Source organism: Camarhynchus parvulus, chromosome 26 (assembly GCF_901933205.1).
Source record: "Camarhynchus parvulus chromosome 26, STF_HiC, whole genome shotgun sequence".
NCBI classification, from domain to species: Eukaryota; Metazoa; Chordata; class Aves; order Passeriformes; family Thraupidae; genus Camarhynchus; species Camarhynchus parvulus.
This window is the reverse complement of record NC_044596.1, coordinates 1,902,006-1,924,339: the sequence shown is the minus strand read 5'-3', so window position 1 is coordinate 1,924,339 and position 22,334 is coordinate 1,902,006. Positions and strand designations below refer to the sequence as shown.

At 54.0% G+C, this 22,334-nt stretch overlaps 1 protein-coding gene across 2 annotated transcripts in view; it reads right to left on the bottom strand.

Annotated features, from left to right (window-relative positions):
• Nucleotides 1–613: 613 nt before the first annotated feature.
• Nucleotides 614–22,334, bottom strand: part of AHCYL1 (adenosylhomocysteinase like 1) — a 28,826-nt gene continuing 7,105 nt past the window's right edge. Inside the window, exons 2-17 of one of the 2 annotated variants that reach the window (XM_030965867.1) lie at nt 13,838–13,949; nt 13,327–13,470; nt 12,501–12,601; nt 11,384–11,486; nt 10,473–10,567; nt 9,611–9,717; nt 9,414–9,530; nt 9,208–9,271; nt 7,278–7,366; nt 6,777–6,847; nt 6,074–6,168; nt 5,113–5,211; nt 4,517–4,585; nt 3,392–3,470; nt 2,885–3,005; nt 614–2,419 (exon numbers count right to left, since the gene is read on the bottom strand). In XM_030965867.1, the coding sequence (XP_030821727.1) occupies nt 2,413–2,419; nt 2,885–3,005; nt 3,392–3,470; nt 4,517–4,585; nt 5,113–5,211; nt 6,074–6,168; nt 6,777–6,847; nt 7,278–7,366; nt 9,208–9,271; nt 9,414–9,530; nt 9,611–9,717; nt 10,473–10,567; nt 11,384–11,486; nt 12,501–12,601; nt 13,327–13,470; nt 13,838–13,949 (1,473 nt within the window). In that variant the 3' untranslated portion in view covers nt 614–2,412. Of the gene's footprint in view, nt 2,420–2,880; nt 3,006–3,391; nt 3,471–4,516; nt 4,586–5,112; nt 5,212–6,073; nt 6,169–6,776; nt 6,848–7,277; nt 7,367–9,207; nt 9,272–9,413; nt 9,531–9,610; nt 9,718–10,472; nt 10,568–11,383; nt 11,487–12,500; nt 12,602–13,326; nt 13,471–13,837; nt 13,950–22,334 lie in introns of those variants that run through there. The other variant, XM_030965868.1, reaches the window with a different exon arrangement.

Below are 22,334 nucleotides of genomic sequence, written 5' to 3'. Positions count from 1 at the left end.
TGGCACTTCCGCCTCGCTCCAGGGTGGGCCCAGGCCTGGGGGCCGCCATGTTGGGAGTGGCGGAACAGGCAGGTCCCAAAGCGAGGGGCCTGGAACAAAGGAACGCTCCAGTGAAGGGGCTGGGGGGGCTCAGACCCCAAATTGAGGGGCCTGGAACAAAGGAACGCTCCAGTGAAGGGGCTGGGGGGCTCAGACCCCAAATTGAGGGGCCTGGAACAAAGGAACGCTCCAGTGAAGGGGCTGGGGGGGCTCAGACCCCAAATTGAGGGGCCTGGAACAAAGGAACGCTCCAGTGAAGGGGCTGGGGGGGCTCAGACCCCAAATTGAGGGGCCTGGAACAAAGGAACGCTCCAGTGAAGGGGCTGGGGGGGCTTAGACCCCAAACTGGGGTGGCCTGATGGGCTCAGAGGGGAGTCAGACCCCGACGAAGGAACCTGACAGGGTTTAAAGCCCAAGCTAAGATGCCCTGTTGGGCTTTGAAGAGGGCGAGACCCCAAAATCCAGAGTTGCGGCAACGCTCAGAAAATTCTGGCGGGACCCAATCCCAACCCCGAGGTGACCAAAGGGAGATTCCAGCCCTACCCTTGAGACCAAACAAACCACCCACAACCACTTGATTTTTCCTAATAGTTTAATTAGACTTTAATGATTTATTGCTCATCTGCAAGGATTAATATTGCATTCATTAAAAATCATTCCTATACAAAATAAACCTCTCGCTCCCGGCCCGCCGCTGCCGCCGCCGTCGCCCCCGGGCTCCCCCAGCATGGCTTATACAGACACAGAGCCCTTGGCCGAGATTCCACCCGGGACGGGTGGGAACGGGGACCCCCGGGCGTGGGGGGCTCGCAGGGAAGGGGGGATGCTCCCCATCCTTCCCACAAACGCCCATCCCAGCTCGCTAAGCTGTCCCCAGGGAGGTCTGGGGGATGGTGGAAGGGACCCAGGGGATCCCTGGGATCTGTGGGGGAGCAAGGCAGGTGATCCCCAAAATCTATCCAGGAGGAGACCAGGCAGGCTGGGAGAGAGGAGCAGTCAGAGGATGTGGAGGGGGATGATGTCAGCACCTCTCCCATCCCCTGGTGCCCCATGGAGCTCTGCACACCCCAAAACTGCAAATTCCCCGGGAAGGACCCGTCCAGGTGGATCCCTGCAAAGGGGGGAAGGAGCAGCTCCACCATCCAGGAGGCGCCAGCAGCTCCTTCCCTCCCCTGGGTGGGGAAAGGAACAGGAGCCAGAGGAACCTCGGTGGGTTGGAAGGAGCTGCTCACACCCCAGCACAAGCTGGGAATGGGAAATGTCAGCAGGGAGGGCATGGAGGAGGTGATGGGAGCATCCAGGACACACCAGGAGAGGAAAACAGTGACAGGGAGCAGAGGGGCCGGGCTGCAGTATGGGGAAGGCTCATCTCTGCATCCAGCTCAAAAAAAAATTGTGAAACACCCCCAAAACCCACCCCAGACACCCTCAACACCACCCAGCACTTCCCAGTGGGAGATGGGAAGGTGGCCACGTTGCCAGTGCTTCCTTTTTAAAACATCTAATAACAATCCTCGCCCTCTAAAACATCTCTGTAAGGATCAAAAAGGAAAAGAGGAAGAAAAAAAAACCCAAATAAACAAACAGAAAAAAATGTTTAAAACTCAATTAAGGTGCAGTTTGGCTAAAAAAAAAACAAACAAACAAACAAAAAACCTAGGAGAGATGAGGATAATGCTGGGAAAGCGACCCCCATCCAGATTCAGATTAGCACCCTGAAACACTGAACTCCCCCGGACCCAGGTGGCCACCAAACCCAATCCAGTGGCCACCAAACCTGGGCCACCTCATCACAGGGACCTGGGCTTGGGCACAGTCACCCCCTTTGCCAGGTGTCCTGCAGGCCACTCTGCTCCCAGGAAGCACCTGGAGCAGGGATCTAGCAGCTAAAACTGGGCTCTTTAAGGCAATTTAGAAGTTGCAGATAATCCACACAAAGAAATAGAAGATAAGGTAGAAGAGCATCTCCGGATCCACAGGGAGCCCGGCTGAGACCGACGTGGGCTGGAAAGGTGGGAAAAAATACAAAATAAAAGCCAAAATAAACCATTGCTGCAGGAATGAAGTGCCCTTGGCCCAGCAGGAAAGGGAAAGCCCCTCCTGGAGCCAGGGCTGGGAATCAGCAGCTTCAGCCACATGAAAGCAAGAAGCAAATCCCAGGTTGTCTGGCAAGATCAGACAGGGATGTGATCATGGAAAAGGGGGAAAAAGAAAACCTGACCTTAAAATCACAGATCAAATGTAAAAACAGGTTCTGGTGGTGGTTAACCAAAAAAAAAAAAAAAAAAAGGTAAACCAAAATAAAAATGATTTTTAAAAATAATCTCTCAAATGTTGCCTTGTGTGGTCTGGTCCTTCATGGAAATGGTCCCGTCAGTATCTAGGAGAGAAGGAAGGGACAGTGAGGGACATGGATGGGAGGTACTGCTGTGCCAGGGCAAGGGCATCCCCCAGGCATGGGATTCCAGACTGCTTTGGGCTGGCAGGGACTTTAAAGCTCATCTCATTCCACAGGCAAGGACACCTTCCACTGCCCCAGGCTGCCCCAAGCCCTGTCCAGCCTGGCCTTGGACACTCCCAGGGATGCAGGGGCAGCCACAGCTGCTCTGGGCACCCTCACAGCCAAGAATCCCTTCCCAATATTCCATCCAATCCTGCCCTCTCCAGGCACTGGAAGGGACTCTAAGCTCTCTCAGGAGCCTTCCAGCTCTCCCAGAGGGGCTCCAGCCCTCAAAGCATCTCTATGGCCTCCTCAGGACATCCTTCTGCTGCTGGAGACCTTGGAGCTGGAGGCAGAACTCCAAACCAACGGGGAGCTGGGAGCTGCTGCCCCAGCAGCTCTCACCTGTAGTAGTTGGGTTTGAAAGGCCCGTTTTTGTTGAGTCCCAGGTATTTGGCCTGATCGTCCGTCAGCTCCGTCAGGTGGGCGTCGAACGACGGCAGGTGCAAACTGGCCACATACTCATCTGGGAACGGGACAGGGAACACGGGATCAGGGGGTCCACACCTCACCACAACACGGGCAGCGATGACTGGAAGGTCTGGATGAGCAGCACCCCAGATTCACCATCACCCAAAGCAGGGCTGAGCCCAAGCCTGGGCTGGATGTGCCCCTAAAGGCACAAGGAGGGCATGGAAAATCCCAGAGAAGGGAGGCTGCAGGATGTGGGATGCCTCCCACGCTGCACAACACTAACAAAGATAAAGCAAATAACCCCCATGGATTTTAAGGTCACTGCCTGTGGCTTTCCTGAACTTGCTGTCCCTCTGGAAGTGTTTCCCAGCCCAGGTTTGAGCTCTTCTGACACTGCTGGCACACGGATCCCCAGGGAAAGTCAGTTCCTTCACTCACCCATCTTCTTTGGCAGCAGGTAAACGTCCTGCTTGTACCGGCCCTCGGGAGCATTGTAGAGCTCAATCAGAGCCAGAGCCTGTGGAGAGCACAGGGATAAGCTGGGAACAGTCAGGAATGGCCTACAGCTTGGGCAGCACAAAGCTCACAAAGGCAGAGAAGGATCTGGGAGCTTGAAGGACAGTGCAACCATTTCCAACATGCCTTGAGGGACAGGCTCCCACCCTGGGTACATCCCTGTCTGGGTCCCCATAATCCCACTGGAGGGATCAGAGAGCAGGGATCACCCAGCCTGTTTGCAGCATCTGGGCTCAACACCCCAGGGAAAACCATGATGGTGGTTTAGGGTTAGCAGCTCTTCTCCTCTTAAACCACCCAGCTGCTGCAGCACATGGAAATGGAGGGGCTGCTCCTCAGAAACTGGCAGCATCCAAAAAGCAGGACAGATTCCTTCAGGACAGATGAAACTGCATCTGAGAGCTGGCTTCCACTGTTGGGAACCAAATCCAAAACACAGGCCTGTTCCCTGTCCCCTTGGGCTGACAGGAGTGAGGATAAGGGAATTCATGTCACCATGGCTGTCCTTCCCCATGAGTGCCAGTGCCACCAGACCCTCCATGCTCCCAGTCCCATCATCCCCTCAGTGTTCCCAGTCCCATCAATCCCATCAATCCCCTCAGTGTCCCCAGTGCCACCAGCCCCCTCCATGTTCCCAGCCCAAACAAAGCCTTGCTTTAAGGTAAGCTAAAACCTGTGCTAGATGGGCTTAAACACATGCTGAGGGAGCTTAAATCAGTGCTAGAGGGGCTTAAACCTGTGCTGGGGAAGGTTAAACCCATGCTAGAGGGTCACAAACCTGTCCTAGGAGGGTTCAAACCTGTCTGGGGGAAGGTTAAACCTGTATTCCAGCCCAGCAGGATCTGTGCCATGAAACCGCTCATTTAAAAGCTCTCCCAAAACTCGCTGTACCCAAAACACTGGGTCCGTGCCAGCAATAACTCCAGCCCAGAAAAAATGGTATTTCTGGCAGTGGTGCCACCTCAAGGACCAATCCCAGCATGTTCCCAGCTCCTTCCAAACCATCCCCACCCCTAGGCTTGTGCAGGGCCCCACCCATGTACGGACCTGTGTGGTGGCTGTGATGGAGAGAACGAAGGTGGGAACCGTGGAGCAGCTGAGGTTGAGCAGACGGCCCTGGGAGGAAGCAGGAGTCAGCACACAGCTGGACATGCTCCCAAATCCAAACCAAACTGAGTTCCCAGATGGGATTCGCCCTCATCCCCTCCCTGCACAAGGAACCAGGGGCACAGAGAACCAGAGCACGGTGCCCAGAGCATTTCAAATCTGCTTCAGTTTCCACCTTAACCCTTCATTTCAAGGCACGGGTATATTGTGGTCCCTAGAAAAGCCAGTCCCTCCTCCTGCCAGAACAGCTCCTGTGGGAAGAGGAGCCACCCAGCACCTGGGAAACTCTGCACAGATGGGGTTTGCCTGAGTGGGATGAACCCCAGCTTGGAAGAATGGAGTCACAAGGCACCTCTGTGGCTGCATGTGGGATATGACATGCCCACCCTCAAGAAAGGAAAACAAAAAATAAATTAAATAAATTTTAAAAACCCTTTTTTGAGGCCTGAAGCTTCTCTCAGCACTTTTCCACCTGACTAAACCTGTGTGATTTCCTGACGGAGGCCCAAAGCACCATGGCCCAGCTCTCCACACACCTCGGCCAGCAGCACCACCCGCTTCCCGTCGGGCCAGATGACGTGATCCACTTGGGAGCGCACCCGCTCCCAGGTCAGCTCCGGCATCCGCAGGCTGGTCTGCAATGGGAGGGCACAGGCTGGGTCAGGGCAGGAGCTGGCAGGGGGGCACAGCCAGGGGTGCCAGCAGATGGGCACAGTCAGAGGAGAGGCACAGCTGGTCAGGGCAGGAGCCAGCAGATGGGCACAGCCAGAGGAGCCAGCAGGGAGGCGGGCACAGTCAGGGGTGTTGCCAGGAGGGCACAGCCAGAGGAGAGGCAGAGGCTGAGGTCATGGCAGGACTCAGCAGGCAGGGGAGCACAGCCAGGGGAGAGGCACAGCTGGGTCAGGGCAGGAGCTGGCAGATGAGCACAGCCAGAGCAGCCAGCAAGCAGGGGGCACAGCCAGAGGAGAGGCAGAGGCTGAGGTCATGGCAGGACTCAGCAGGCAGGCACAGCCAGGGGTGCCAGCAGGCAGGGGGGCACAGCCAGCGGAGAGGCACAGCTGGGTCAGGGCAGGAGCTGGCAGATGGGCACAGCCAGAGCAGCCAGCAAGCAGGGGGCACAGCCAGAGGAGAGGCAGAGGCTGAGGTCATGGCAGGAGCCAGCAGGCAGGCACAGCCAGGGGTGCCAGCAGGCAGATGGGCACAGCCAGGGGAGCCAGCAAGTGGGCACAGCCAGAGGACAGGCACAGGCTGGGTCAGGGCAGGAGCCAGTAGGCAGGCACAGCCAAAGGTGCCAGAGGTGGGCACAGCCAGAGGAGTCAGCAGGAAGGCAGGTACAGCCAGAGGTGCCAGCACTCACAGCCAGGGGTGGCAGCAGAGGGGCACAGCCAGGGGTGGCAGCACTCACAGCCAGGGGTGGCAGCACTCACAGCCAGGGGTGGCAGCAGAGGGGCACAGCCAGGGGTGGCAGCACTCACAGCCAGGGGTGGCAGCACTCACCACGTCAATCTCGGTGTTGGAGTGGCCCATGTTGCACACGATGCAGCTGTTCTTCATCCGGTCCAGGTGCTCCCTGGTCACCACGTTCTTGTTCCCTGCAGGCACAGAGGGCACAGCTGACCCCACAGCAGTGGGAACACAAACCCTCTGGTTTCTCCTTCCCTGAACTCGAGTCAGAGAAGCTCAGCTTGGAGCAATATCAGAGGAGCTTCCCTGGGACTGAACCCTTGTGGCTGTGACAGAGAACATGTGGGACAAGTGCAGTTGTGGAATATCCTGAACTGGAAGGGATCCACGAGGGCCATCAAGTCCAGCTCCTGGACCCTGCACAGGACACTGCCAACAATCCCACCCTGTGCCTGAGAGCATTGCCCAAACACCCCTTAAGCTCTGGCAGGACTGGGACTGTGACCATTCCCTGGGGAGCCTGGGCAGTGCCCAAATCTTTGATCTTTTGCTCCTATGAATTAACCAGGCTCTAGGAGATCCCAAAATACACTAAGAACATGTGGCCAAGATGTCCCTCTGCTCTGGGCCAGGACTGTGGTCATACAGCAAATCAGGGTGAAAAGCTCTTGGCAGAGCTCAGCTGTTGTGGAAAATTAGGAGCACAGAGCAGTGAAATGTCCTCCATTCCCAGCTCCCTTGAGACCCCACTTGGGAATGGTGCTCCTGAGCCTGCTCCAGCCTTGTCTATCCCTACCTGTGCAGGTGATGACGACATCCACCTGACGGATTACTTCACTCAGCTTCACCACCCGAAATCCATCCATGCTGGCAAAAAAAGGGGAATAGGGACCACAATGAGGAGGAGAAGCTTGTTCCTTCTCTGCCCCAGGCCATGAGGGATCTCAGCAGCTCCAAACTGCTCTGGCAGCAGCCCAGGCTCTCCTCTACCCCTCCAGGGACACCAGTGCCACGAGGGAAGGCTGTGCAATAGTTGGGATATCCAGCCCACACTTGGAAATGTTGGATGAGCCAGGAATGTGTGGCATAGAGGCCTGAGCAGCCTCCCCAAATCAGCCAGTGAACACCTTCTGCCCAGTATCCCACCCCTGAAAGCTGCCCAAGCCCTTTCCTATCACACCCCAACAAGGTGCATGTTCTCCAAAATGCACCACAGATCCCTGGCTTCACTCCAGCCTCTGGCAGGGTTTGGAAGAGCAGAGAGAGAGTCACTCCTGAGCCGATGGGAGCACCTTACCAGGCCTGGAGAGCACAGATGGGGTCGATCTCGGTGACGTACACGATGGCTCCCAGGGCTTTCAGGGCAGCACAGCATCCCTTGCCAACCTGCCAAGGCAGAAGGAGCAGTGAGGCAGGACACAGAGCCACCAGTGCCACAGCCCCTGCCCTAAACAGCCCAGGCCCATCCCAGGCTGGAACAGCTCAGGATCCTCATCCCAGCCACTTGCCCAATGCCAGGAACAGCTCAGGATGTACCTGGTGAGTGGCACAACTGCCACAAGCCCAGCTCCCCCTCCAAGGCCAGCAGCCTCCCACTGCCAGAGGGCAGGATTAGACAGGATACTGGGAAGGAATTCTCCCCTGTGGGAGTGGTAAGGCCCTGGAACAGGTTGTCCAGAGAAGCTGTGGCTGCCCCAACTGGAAATATCCATGACAGGAGCTTTCCCAACCCACCTCTCACAGCTTGTGCAGCCCCAGCATTGCAGGAGCCTTTCTCCAAGCAGGAATTAAAGACAGCCCAGAGGAGCACATAGTGCCCCCTTGCCTTTAAGCTACAGGATTTCAGAGCCATCCTGCACTCCTCAGGGAGCAGGTCCTCCATCCCATGCTGCCCACATCAGCATAGGGAGCAGAGGGTTCCTGCAACAGCATCTCAGACTCGCTCCCTCTCCTCAGTGGAAAATTAAAACAGAGTCCAGCTCTCCACATCACCAACCCACACCAACACCTGGCTCTGCTGCACAGACTCTACTCAGCCCCGTTTTGTGACCAGCAAGGTGCTGGACCAAAAACCTTTCCAGAGCAACCCTCACTTATCACCCAGCTCTAACCCTGGGTCTACTGAACACAGCTGGGACTCAACTCACACCCACAGGGGAAACCATTCAGGGTGAACAGGCTGGGGGAGCTAAGGGTGCTCAGCCTGGAGCAGAGCAGGCTGCAGCAAGACCTTAGAGCCCCTTTCAGTGCCTAAAGGGGCTTCTGGAGAGCTGAAGAGGGACTTTGGACAAGGCACAGAGTGACAGGGCAAGGAGGAATGGCTTCCCACTGCCAGAGGGCAGGGTTAGATGGGATAGTGGGAAGGAATTCTTCCCTGTGAGGGTGGTGAGGCATTGGAATGGACTTCTCAGAAAAGCTGTGGCTCCCCATCCCTGGAAGTGTTCAGGGTTGGGTGGGGCTTGGAGCAACCTCGTCAAGTGGAAGGTGTCCCTGTCCATGGCAGGGGGTAGAACTGGATGAGCTTGAAGTTCCCTTCCAATCCAAATACAGGCTGGAAGTCTGGGATTCTCTGACTCCCCTGTTGTGAAGTCCAGTAAAGTTCAGGACAGACAACAACACCCAGCACAACTCCTGCCTGCAGAATCAGGCACCAACCCAGAGCGCTCACTGAGAGCCAGCACAGTCTCTTGGTCAAGCAAAGCTGGACTCCCCTGGTGCCTAAATGAATTAGGGAGCAAATTCCTGCTGGGAAGAGCCTTTGCAGCTCCTGCCAGTCCCTGCACAGTGCTGGAAGATAAACACCCACACAGACGTGCACAGATGGAGGGAAGGTGGCAGCTCCCAGCTCCAGCTCTTCCAGGGTAGAATCAGTGACAGGTTCATGATACAATTTCCCACTGCCAGAGTATTATTCCCAGGGAGAAGCTGCCTGCCCTGCTCAGTGACAGCCAGGCTGGATGCTGAACCTGGGCCAGGGACAGCAGATGGGAGTACCCGTGGGTAGTTATAATTCAGGCCAGTGCTCCCAGCAACTGTCAGCTGTGCAGCCCAGTTCATCTGCAGCAAACTGGGAAATGTGATCTCTGATCTCCTTCCTCCCAGCAAGATTTCCCTGGTTATTGCTCACCAGGTTGGATCTACTCTTTATAGGAAGGGCAAGTGGACTTTGCACAGGGAATTGCAGGATGCTGAGCTTGGGGGAGGCCAGCACAGCTCACAGAACTCACCTCCCCATAACCACAAACCACCACTTGCTTCCCTCCAAACATCACATCCGTGGTCCTCTTCAGGCTGGGGGACAGAGAGAGACCTGTGTTGGGATCAGTCAAGCCCAAAACCAGGTCAAAGCAGCAGAGCCTGATCTCTGCTTAAGAAGCAGCCAAAGCCAAACCCACCCATGTGGAAGTCTCATGGGGAAAAGAGCTGGACTCACCCATCCAGGATGGATTCCCGGCAGCAATACAGGTTATCAAACTTCTGCTTGGTGACAGAGTCATTCACATTCATGGCTGGGACACAGAGCTTCCCAGCCTTGGAGAGCTGGTACAGCCTGGGAGAGGGCAGAGGCAGGTCAGAGCAGACAGCAGCAACTCCCTGAGATCTCTGGGTCTGCCTTCCCAAAGCTCCCACCTGTGCACGCCTGTCACGCTCTCCTCCACAATCCCTCGGATCTTCTTGAACACGCTGGGGTATTTCTTATAAACCCAATGGGTCAGGTCCCCACCATCATCCAGGATCTAGAACAGGCAAGGAAGAACAGGGAGCAGTCAGGCCTCCCACTGGGAAATGCACTGGCCGAGGACAGGATGGGGAAAATGGTTTGGAGAAGCATCTTCAGGCACTGCTGGAGGGGCTGTCTGGGCAGAGGCCTGGAGGTCAGGACTCCCAGGTTCCCCTGCAACTCGGGGTCTCCTCTAAAACACTGAGATTCCTTAACCCTGCGTGGAACTGCTGGATCCTAACAGGATCTCCTGCCTCTGCTATTGCTCTGCAGCCTGGGAAGGTGACCACAGGCAGCACTAACTAACCAGGCTGAGCTCAGGACACCACCACACTGATGCCCTGAAAGCAAACAGGAGAGGACAGGCTGTGGGAGGTGCCATGGCCCATGGACACATCACTGGTGACCACAGACCATGCACCAAGGGGGGACATGGGCTTTGACAAGGGGAAGGTGCCCACTATGAGCCCAGCTTTGGGAGGGAGAGGGCAGATGGCACCTGTGCTGAGAGAGGAGTGGCTGGGGCAGCTCCTGCAGGGGAAACAGGTCCCATTTCTTGGCTGATGGCAGCTCCACCAGGAGCTGTTCCCTTGCCCTTGGGATGTGCCAACTCAGGACATCCTCTCTGCAGCTCCTGACATTCCCATGGCTGTTCCCAGCCCATCTCCAAGAGCCCCCCATTAATGGAGGTCAAATTCAAGGTCAGCAGGCTCCCAGGAACAGCCCCAGGGTGGAAGGGAGGAAGAGGAAGGGCAGGAGAAGGCTCCTTACCATGTTGGCCTGCCAGCCATCTACGTTAACACAGCGGTCAATGCACCACCAGAAATCATCCTCGGACTCCCCTTTCCAGGCAAACACAGCAACACCTGCAAGAACAGGAGCATCCCTGGAGTTTGCTGGGCGTGGCTGAGCTCTCTCCTGCTTGGCCAGCTCCAGAAACACACGGACACAAGAGCCAGGGGGAGCATGCAGAGATCCCATCACTGCCCACAGCAGGATCAGACCTGCCCATCCCTCCCTAGAAGATATTCCCCAAAAATAGCAATTCCCTAAAACAGAAATACAAAATTAAAAAAATATTTTAAAAAACACAAAGAAATAATAATAAATAAGAAGAAAACAATACTACTAACAATAACTTGTAGTAGTTACTATTGTAGTAGTAATTATTGTAGTAATACTATTAATGGCTTAATTTTAAACAGTATAAAAATTAATAAAATAGAACTAAAATATGGTAAAATATAAAATTAAAATATATTTTATGTTTTTAGAATTTTATATTTATTCCAATTTATTTTATACCTATTTTATTGATATTCTATATAAAATATATTTATAAGTCTTTTATAAGTATCTATACATGTATTCATATTATATTGTATATTTTATGTGAATGTATATATATATATTTATAATATATATTATTTAAATATTTATTTATATTTTTATATATCTAGTAGAAAACACTCCTAAATAGAAATGATAATTTTATAATTTAAATATAATTTTTATTATTATATATTATAGTAAATATAAAATTTCCATAAATATAGAATAAGACATATACAATATAAAACGAAATCTATACAAATGCAATACGAAGTTCCCTGGAAGGTTTGCCCTGGGGGAGGCCAGGGAGGCAGGAGGGGCCGGGGGGGCTCAGGCCCAGCTGCACTCACCAGCCTCTGCCAAGGCCGCGGCCACCTCGTTCTGGGTGGAGTAGATGTTGCAGGCGGACCAGCGGCACTGCGCCCCCAGGGCACACAGCGTCTCGATCAGCACCTGCGGGACAACGGGTGGGCCGGCTCAGGGGTAACCCAGGGACAGGGGTGTCTGGGGTGTTCGGCGGGGGGGGGGTGTAGTCAGTCCAGACGGTCGGGCCAGAGGGTCATGTGAGGCGTTGGCAGGATGCCCCAGGGACGGTCGGTGTTCCGGGTGTCGCAGGGTGTCCGGGGTATTCTAGGGGTCAGGGGTGTCCCAGAGGTCAGGGATAACCTGGGGGTCAGGGGAGCCCCAGGGGTCAGAGCTATCTGGAGGGCCAGGGGTTAGGGTCAGGAGTCAGGGGTGCCCCAGGGATCAGGAGTGTTCCAGGGATCAGGGATAACCTGGGGGTCAGGGGAGCCCCAGAGATCAGGGGTGTTCCAGGGATCCAGGTTGTCCTGGGGGTCAGGGGTGTTCCAGGGATCAGGGATAACCCGGGGGTCAGGGATGTCCTGGGGGTCAGGGGTGCCTCAGGTGCCAGCAGTGCCCCAGGGGGTCAGGAGTGCCCCAGAGGTCAGGGGTGTTCCAGGGGTCATGGGTGCCCCAGGGGACAGGGACGTCCTGGGGGTCAGGGGTGCCCCACGGGGACAGGGATAACCTGGGGATCAGGGATGTCCTGGGGGTCAGAAGTGCCCCAGAGGTCAGGGGTGCCCCACGGGGACAGGGATAACCTGGGGATCAGGGATGTCCTGGGGGTCAGAAGTGCCCCAGAGGTCAGGGGTGCCCTGGGGGTCAGGGGCACCCCAGGTGCCTGCAGTGCCCCAGGGACCAGGGCTGTCCCAGGGGTCAGGGGTGCCCCAGTGGTCAGGGGATGAGAGCAGAGACTCCCAGGGTGCCCCTGACCCTGGCCTTGGGCAGCAGTGATGGGCACAGGAACCAAATGCTGCCCTGGGGAAATGCCACCAGCAGATCCTTTCCAAAACGTGTCCAGACTCAACTGAACGTCCCTTCTCCCACCCAAAGAGATAAAGAAATTTGCTCCCCATGGAAAAGCTGATGTCCCAGCCCAGGCCTCCCAAACAAGCAGCCACTCACTGCAGTCTGTGCTGTGATGTGGGTACAGCCCACAATTTTAGCTCCAGCCAAAGGCTTCTCCCCCTGGGCTCGTTTCCTGAGTGAAATCAGAGCAGACATATCTGCAAAAGGAAGAGAGGTTTTAACGCTGCTTCAGTCTGCAGGGTCCCCTCTCTGCCACAGCTCCCCTCCTTTCAGGGCCTCCCAGGATACCTCCAGCCCCAAAACTTCTGCTGAAGCTGTTACACAGGCAGGGAGAAAGCTCCTCATCCCTGGCCTGGCAGGTCTGTGCAAAACAGGACCAAAACACCAGCGCCATTTGTCACTTGACCAAGGGACAAGGAGAGAGGCAAGCAGGGGTCTGGGACTGGCACTGCCTGGGGAAGGTTCATAATGACAGTCACCAGCCCTGTGGCAGCAGGTGAAGCACCTGAACTTGAAAACAGAGCTGCCACATCTCAGAAGAGCTGCTCTAGATGTGTCTGAATTATCTTCCCCTTCTAAAAGGAGAGTTACCCAATCACTTCACTGGAAATGGTAATTCAGCTTCCTACCACCCCCACAGGAAGGGGTGGGATTTTCAGCTTTCATATCTCTGAAAGTGTTACAAAATCCTTGTCCATCCAAAGCCAACAAAACATTAAACCCCGCAAGAGCTCTGCTCCTGCTAGAAAAGGGATGGGACACAGCATCAACGTTTGCTGGCACATCTCACTCTTCCCTAACTGATTTTGGGGGAAAGAAACAGGACATCCAAGGCTGCAGCAGGAGTGGGATTTGCCATTCCTCAGCTCCTGGTGTCCAGAACCTGCCCCAGGCCCCAGAAGCCCCACCCTCCACTCTGTACCTTGCTCGGCGATCTCAATCTCGCGGCGCCCGAACTCTGCCTGTTTGATGTTCTTCACACAGAAATTGCTGCTGCCCTTGGAGTTGGTTTGCTGCTTCTCTCGGGGGGACACCTCATCATCAGAGCTGTCTGTGTACGAGGCAGCTAAACCAAAAAAGAGCAATGAATGAGTGTTATGCCAGGCCTTATGAACCAAGGAACCTCCTACCCTTCAGGTTTCTGCTCTGTTTCCCTTCCCAGCTTTCACTCATGGCTCAAACTACCAAGGAAAGCCAATGCCCTGAAGGAATTTTTTGCACTCTTTTTCTCTAGAACAGCCCAGAGGTACCAGAATTATCAACTGGCAATCAATCAATGCCTGAGCTTCGGGAATGCCTGGAATCATTCCCTCAGCATCCAAGTACGAACAGCAGCACAAATCCTGCCACAGGGTGTGAGCAGCACATTCACTGCAGCACCCACGCTGGGTTTTTAAGAGAGGAACACACAAGGACAAGGAGCTGGCACCTACCAGAGCTGTAGCTGTCAGTGGAAGACTGGGAGATGGAGCGGGACAGGGACCGACGGCCCGTCTTGGTCGGGAATTTGGTGAACTCCTGCATGTCATCTGCAAACTGGATTTGCTGGGAGCAAAGGAAAGAAATGCTAAATCAGGATGTGATCCTTAGGGCATGGCATCTCCCCAAGCTACAGGGAGCCATGGATCCCTTCAATCCACAAAAATAAACATCACCAAATACAAGGCTACAGATGCCAAAAATTAAATCCCTTCCTCTGCCTGAAAAGTTGCCACCAGGTTTTTGTCACCCTGTAAATTTGACACACCTGAAGATAAAAACGAGCACCCTGACACATCCCCTTTAATCCCTTCCCAGCTCCCTAAGGCTCCTTCAGGAATTACACTCCTTGCACAACCCACATCCCATCTGGAGGCAGAGCCCCTTGTCCCACAGCCCCTGCCCCAACCAATCCCAGCACATTTCTGCCCAAAAATGCAGCAGTAAGAAAGCTGGGGTGGTCCCAACAGATCCCTGGGGCTTCCAGGCTCTTCCCCAGGAGCAGAGCATCCCACAGGTTAAAAACACCACACATCCTTCCAAAACTGACACTAAAAGCACAAGAAAAAACCTCAGCAAGAGAGAACATTTCAACAAAAAGAAGTTGACATTGCATTGCCTTTCAGCCTCCTCTGCAGGACAAGATGTTTCCATTGGAAGAGAACCCCCAAAACAGTCACCTCTCTCAGCCAGAGGCAGCTCAAAGCTCCAGCACCTTCCACCAGATCATCAAATTTAACTGTGTTGGGCCAAAAAGAGAGGAAAAATAGCCCAAAACTGCTCAGCTGCTGTGCTCACCCTGAGTGAGCAGCCAGCAAAGGGCCTTATAGCTGCTCCTGCCAGTGAAGGGCAACAGAGATGAAAGGGAATTAGGGAAAGCAGCAGCAAGCCCAGCCTGCAGCCCCCTCCCTGCTGCCATGCAGGAGACCCTGACAAAGAATCCCAGCACGGCCCCTTCCCTCAGATCATGTCACTGCAGGATTTAATTTTGCCATTTAACAGGGATGAGACATCATGGCAGGGAGTGGGATTAACAAAGCATCCCCGAGACCCAGGAGACCTTGAGAGGAGTCCTAGAGAAATCAAGATGATGGAAAGAGACAGCCCAGAGCAGCCACAAGGAGGGGCTTTCAGTGCCACAGCCAGCCCAAAAGCTCCCTGAAAGCTTTGATGCAGGAAACAGCCTCCAAAGGGGAGAAGAATGAAACTATTTAGTTGAAATGATCCATTCCAGAAAGGAGGAATCTGCACAGGCTGGAGCTGGGGTGCCTGCAGCACCAGTACAGCTTTTTGGGCTGGAAAATGTTGCCACAATCCTACAGAATCCCAGCAGATGGGCCAAAAAACAGCATGGTATTCCACTTGGGAAGGGACAAGGGGGCATGAAACCCATGGCTCACTCCAAGGGAGGGCAGGAGGGATGATGTGGGACTCCAGCATCCCTTCCAGGAACTGACTGGCACAGAGAGATCCATCACCACACCCAGCCAAGCACCCCAGGCATTCCTGTGGGTGCTGCTGCTGCAAGGTTTCCAGCCAGCTCCTCCATCCTGGACACATCACAGCCCAATATCTGCTTCCTCAACCAGACTTCCCAGCAGACTCCAGCTGGATTCTGATGCAAACTGCTTTAGTTTGTAATAGTGGAAGGAATAGGAAGGATAAATGGAGATATAAGGTTTGGTTTTGCAATTGTTAAAGGTCATTTGCTGCAGAGGGAGGATTCAGAGGGCACCACAACCTCCATCCCCATGGGGAAGCAGAGGGAGGATGCAGAGGGCAGGATCCAGAGGGCATCCCAACCCTATCCCCATGGGAGAGCAGAGGGGGGATGAAAAGGAGATCACAACCCTCATCCCCGTGGGAAATCAGAGGGATGACCTGGAGGGCACTGAAACCTCCATCCCCATGGGAGAGCAGAGGGAGATTGAGGAGGGCAGGATCCAGAGGGCATCCCAGCCCTGTCCCCACAGGAGAGCAGAGGGAGGATGCAGAGGCCACACAAGCCCATCCCCACAGGGAAGTTGGTTCTGGGATACGAGCACTTCCAGGCAGGTACCAATATTGTGCTCAGGGCGTGTGGCAGGGGCTGGCAGGATTCCCAACAAGGAATGGTGTGGCTGGAATTTGCTCAAGGTCTATTCCTGGGAACAATCTTCCCCATAGAGCCTGGGATAGGCTTGTGCTACTTCCACACCAGTGTATTGCTCATGGGCACTTCCAAGGAAGAAAAAGCATCAGCAATTTCAGGACACAAGATTTCCATGCCTTCACATCAAGCTCTTCCTCTGGCAGCTCATCAAACCAGAGGGTATAAAAAAACATTCTCTATAAAACAGCTGCTGGCATTAAAACAGCTTAAAGTGTTAGCTGAGGAATTTTCTGTATCTCAGGGAAAGGTTTCCAGGGAAGAGGTGACCCAGGAGGGAAAAAACAAAGCCCAGTGCTCCAGCCCAGGGTGCAGGTCTGTCATGGCCTGCAGCATCCAGGACATGTGTGCTCTGGGACAGGGCAATTCCCTTCAGGGAAATGTGCTGCCTGGATGGTCTCATGGAGCAAAGTTCCTTTGGGATGCAGTGGAAAAGAGAGATAGAGGGAAAAGAGAGAAGAGGGATAGAGGGATGCTGCACTGCCCAGTCCCACAATGTCCCACACAATCCACCTCCCCTTCAGGGCTCCAGCTGCGAGTGCTGAGCCAGCTCTGAGGCACAACCCCACCCTGCAAGAGAAACAGCAGGTTTAGAAACATGGGAATGAGGAGATTGAATCCAAGGGGAGAGAAAAAGCAAGTGCTAAGCAAACCAAGTGCTGAATTACCCCCAGTAATCCCTGCCGTGGCTTTACCAGGGCTCAGCTGAACTCCCCAGCTTAGCAAAATCTGTCCTGGCTAAAATTATCATCAAACACCACGAACAGCACCCAAACCTGAGGAACCATGGGAACATCCAAGCCCTCCTTGCCCGGGGGATCTCCGCTGTGCCGGCAGCGCGAGGGGCAGCGCAGGGAGCTGGGGCGAGGCGCCACAGCAGAGCTGCGTGACCAGTGCCCTCCACGTGCCCAGCTCGAGCTGCATTAAGGAGACAGAGAAAATCTCCTAATCCCTCTGCCTGTCATGGCAACTGGAATGAACAGCATTCCCAGCTGGGGGGCTGTGGGTTAGTGCTCCCTGGCTCAGCAGGATTGGGGCTGTCCAGCTCTCAAGAGCACGGAGATGAATTGTATCCCAAACTTCATCCTGCTGGAAGCAGCTTTTCCAACCGGGTGGAGCACAAAGGTTTAAGAGCAAGGAAAATATTTTTTCATCCCAGAAATTCGTGGTCAAGTAGGGAAAACAAGACAGCACCCATTTCCCTGCATAGGAATGAAGCCAGGGGTTTTCAGCATCACTGCCTGGAAAAGGAGAAGAAGGGGCTGGAGAGCTAAGGGGCCAAATGAGCAGTTCCTCACTTGGAGCAGCAGGGATTTTGGGATATGTTCTGCAGGAAAACAGCAGGATCCACCATCACCTGCCAAGTTCTTCCAGAGCATTGCTGGGCACTGCCTGCTCCCAGTGACAGCAGCCAAGCCAGGAGGACATTTTCTCCCTTTGGGAAACCCACTGCCACTGTGCCCATTCCCAGGCAGATCTGACATTTCCCAACAACAGCCGCTCATGTTCAGCTCAAACCACCCTTTCCAGGGCTGGAGCTGAGGGAGCACTGTCCACCCTATTTGGCCACACTGCCCAGAGCATCCCAAACCACCAGGAAGCTGAAGACCAGCCTGAACAAGCTTCTCTCCAGGGCATAAGGATAAATCCACTGAGAACATTGGTGGGGCAGCACCAAACCCAGCAGCTCAAGTGTCCCCAGCACACACAGCCTCGTTTGTTTAATTATTACGACACAGGGAGGACAAACAGATTGCAGGTCTGGATTGGTACCACCTCACCAAACTGGGAGCTCGTGACTGCAGGGTGTGCCATCCTCCATGGCTGATCCCAAGCACTTTCCCAGAGGTCAGCCAGGAGAGCAGTGTTTGGAGCTGACAGAGTAAGAAAATTCCACTCCCCGGCTCCAGGATGAGCCCAGCATGTCCCTCTCGCACAGGACAATCCCACTTTTCATTTTAACACTTCTTCCACACCAAGAACAGCTCCAGATAGGTCATTTAAGTTCCTTTGGTGTCCTACACATCCCTGACTGCATCCCATGCAGCCTTGGGGGAGAGCAGGAGCAGATTGTGGAAGGAACAGAGATTTTGGAAAGCATCCACCAACTCACAGCTGACATGGCTCATCAATGCACAGGCTCCACAGGGGAAAGGACACAGGCTGGGAAGCAGCTCCAGGCTCTATTCCTAGCACCCCCAGGTTTGCTTCAGCAATCCTTTTACTATTATTATTATTTATTATTAGGGACAATGTGAGCATCAGCACATACACAGCCATGGGAAAAGTGTCCTCCCAGCCAATTCTGCCCTGGATAAGTGAAGACAGGAGCAGGCTCCACACATCACCTAAGATAAGCAGGAAGCAATGAACCATCTAAAACCCTCCAGACTTTTGAGTCTGACATCCGTGGATGTGAGGACACAGCAGAGTTGCCCAGGGAGGAACAGCAAAATGGGAGCAGAGCACATTCCTACAGCCACACAACCACCTCTAAAGCAGAAGAGTCTCTGCAACCCACTTCTGTCCTCCCAGGAGAAAGCCTGGAAGGATCCAGTCCTGGGCCCTTTCCTTTGGCTGCAAAAAATCAGCAGCAGGGATCAGAACTATTCAGTACAGCCAGTTCCCCTGATTTTGTATGTTCTCCCAAACAAAAACTCCCTGGCAGAGGCTGGGAGGGCACTGCTGGATGCCCATGCTGCCAAGGCAGCCCTGACGTGACCTGTCTCTTAAGTTCATCATTTCTTTGTCATTCCTGGAAATTCAGCCAGACAAGGAATGTTTTACAGCTCAAACAAGCATCCTCCTCCTGCTCACCAGCCCTGCTCCCACATGAGACAGGAGCAGCAGCTCAGAGCAGGGCTGGGTTTTGCCCACCTGGAGATGGGCACCTTCAGGTTTCAGTCTCCAAGGATTCCTTATCTGCAGAAGGACAGAGAGCTGCTGGTTTTTCCTCAGGAGGAGCTGGGTCAGGCACTTCTAAAGGACAAGTTGTTCTAACCCAATGATTTGTAGAAGCAACTCAGCACAGCATCCAGGGAGGGCAGAGGCATCCCAGGGAATGAGGCCCTTCAGCACCACCAGCAGAGGGGAAAAGAAGTCAGAAAACCAGAGTTCTCCTTCATTCCAGGTCAAAAAGAAGAGAGGAGCAGCTTTGCTTGAGCCACCTCCTCAGAGAAGGGACAGAACTGTCCCATGCTGTTTTCACAGCCACCCAGATCCCAGAGGGGACCCCGAGTTTCCTGAGTGGGAAAAAGAGCTATTGCCACGTTTGCTTCCCTGAGGCCATCTCAACCCCACCAGCTGCAGGTTCCCAATGCTCCCAGTGTGTGTCCCTGTGCTGGCCCCTGCAGCTGGCCCCATGCCCACCGTGGCCATGCCAGGCCACTGGGTTTGTTTAGAGGACTTGGCTGCCCTGTCCTCAGGCCCCCTGTGCTCTGCTACCAGGCTGGGAGAGCCAGCCCCTGTTCCCACAGGACAGTGTCTAGACATGAGCCTGGGAACAGGGGACACACAGGGGACATGGCTCCTGCTCCACAATCCAACAGGACACGGATTTTTGGGGTGGGAATCAGCAAGGCAGACAGGGAGTGTTTTAGGGTTCTTTTCCTGGGAGGTTATCCAGCCTGGAAGGGTATTTCTGGATCATAGCACTCCTTAAGGATGGAAGGAAAGGAAAAACAAGGTGCTTGGAGAAGAGGGATGGGGGATCAGGACCAGCAAGACTCTCACCCTGACAACTCACCATCCTCACCCCCAAAGCACTGGGGAGGGGAAGGTCTGGAGGCAGATTTGGTTCTGTGACCCAAATCATCCCATTTTCCCACCTCCAAGCTCTGGTCACACACGCCAGTGCAAACATGGATAGCAAAGGGCTGCACAAACTCACATCAGGCTATGGCCAACCCATGGAAGAACCACCAGACTCCCAGTTCAAATCCTCCCAGCAGCAAACAAAACCCCAGCCAGAGCCCATGGCATTTTCCCCAGCAGTGCTTCACTGCTTCACCCCACCACTCCTGCTGGAAGAGCAGGAGAGCTGCTCAGCAAGCATCTCCTGGTCCTCCACAGCCTGAGCACCAAGGGCTCTGTGAGAGCTGGGAGTGAAACAACCCTCAGGAAAAAGGACCGGCTTCTGCTCCAGGTGTGGCCTTGGCAAGAGGAGAACTTTCTCCTGGTGGTTCCCCCAACTTTGAAAGAAATCCCAAGTGCCCCATTCAGACATCACAGCTGGAAGAGCTCCCTGAGTGTGCTGCTCTGTGCATGGAAGTACAGCCATGGGGAATTTGGTGCCCCTGGATCTATTTCTCACTCCCACAGGGCTCACAGGGCAGGCTGTTCTCCCTAGAGGCACTGACCTGCCTGGCACTCTCCCCACCAACTCCCTGAGCAGGAATCCCAGCCAAATCTCCACCTGGAAACCTTTACACTGTTCCCAGTGAAGAAGTAAAAGGGCACTGAGGTTCTGGCAAAACAAAGCAGCCAAGCCCTGATCCCAACATCCATCTTCCACTGCCAGAGAAAAGCTGGTTGGGTAAAGCACTGAGGGGAAAAAAAACCACGAAACCAAGGTTCTGTGAGTCCAAGAGGAGAATTAAGGACTTCCACATGAATCTCTAAACTCAGCAGAGAAAAAGAAACACCAGGAAAGAAAGAGACCCATTCCAAAGGTTACTAGGCTGGAAATCACCACAAGATTTCAGTCATGATGGGAATCACTGTAAATGCCAGTTAAAGGAAAAATAAACAGGAGGGATTCAATAAAAGAAATGTCATTTTGAGTGTTAAATAGTAACTGGGGATAAATCTGCCTCATAAACACCTGGAGGTCAAAGGTGTGCTCCAGCAGGAGCAGAGGGAAAGCTCCCCACCAGCAGATAAGGAGGCAACTAGCCCTTGGACTGCAGGAATTGAGGCAAAGGCTTGGGCCTGGCTTTGATGGAGTGGGATATCTCCTGAACCACACAGGGATATCTCCTGAACCACACAGGGATATCTCCTTCCTGGCAGGAACAGCACAAGTCCAATGTCTGGGATCCCTAAGTGCAGTGAACTCAGGTCATGTCTCACAGGTTAACCCCATGATCCCCATGAATGGGCAAACAGCAACTGGTCTAAAGCCAGCCCAGATTTCTCACCTCTGGATTCCTCCCCAGCACCCACCCAGCCTATGGCACAGCATGTGTTTGGGCAGTAGGAAAATTAGAATTAATTGGAGTTACCACACTGGAGGAACTGCACAAGCAATACCAGGTCATGTCCTTCAAGGGCAAGGGGATGGATTCCTACTGCCAGAGGGCAGGGATGGATGGGATACTGGGAAGGAATTGCTCCCTGGGAGGGTGGGCAGGCCCTGGCTCAGGTGCCCAGAGCAGCTGTGGCTGCCCCTGCATCCCTGGCAGTGTCCAAGGCCAGGCTGGATGGGGCTGGGAGCCATGGCAGAGGGAGGAACTGGGTGAGCTTTAAGGACCCTTCCAACCCAAACCATTCCCTATTCCATGAGTGGGGGTTAAATCACTCCCAGCAGCTTATGGGGCAATCTGAGGACTGCTGGCCTCCAACAGGCCCGCTGGCAGAGCTGGAAGCCCATGGAAATGTGTTTGTCTGTCAGAGCTGAGAGGGACTCAGCTTTAATTAGCATCAATTTTTAAACTAATTAGAAAATGCCTCTCCAAGCACAGTTGTAGGAGACCAAGGGAACACTTGGAAACACTGTCAAACAGCTCCTTCAGCAACACCTCATGGTCTGAAGGGAGGGCTTGCCACAACAAAAAACAAATTGAGAAGGCCAAACTTCTGCTCTGTAATCCTAAAGCAGCCCCTGTGTTTTGGGGGAGGAATCACTCCCTTTGGCACTCTGGGCACCCCACCTGCCTCCTCTTCTCCCCCCAAACTGCCTTGGAGAATCTCAGCATTCCAAGACTCCGACTGCTCTTTCAAAAACCAAACCAGCAAATCCCACTCAGGAGAGGCTCCAGCTATTCTCAGGTACCCTTAGCTGATCCTCCATCCCTGTGGCACAGCTTTAAGGGAAAACACCCCTCAGGATCAGCATGAAAACAGGAGCAGCCTGTTCTGGAAAACTGGAAACCCATTCTCCCCCTGCCCTGACTCCCAAAGCCTCTCACAGTGCTATTTCCACTGGAGCTGCCCATTCCTCATTTACCAATAGACTTTTTTTCAGCCCTGGAAATTACTTGGATTTTGATACATCTGGTGAGAGGCAAAGCAGGAGAAACCTCAGGATTCAGCATGGGCTCCTCCCTGCTCAGGAGTCTGAGGAATCACCACCAGGAGGGACA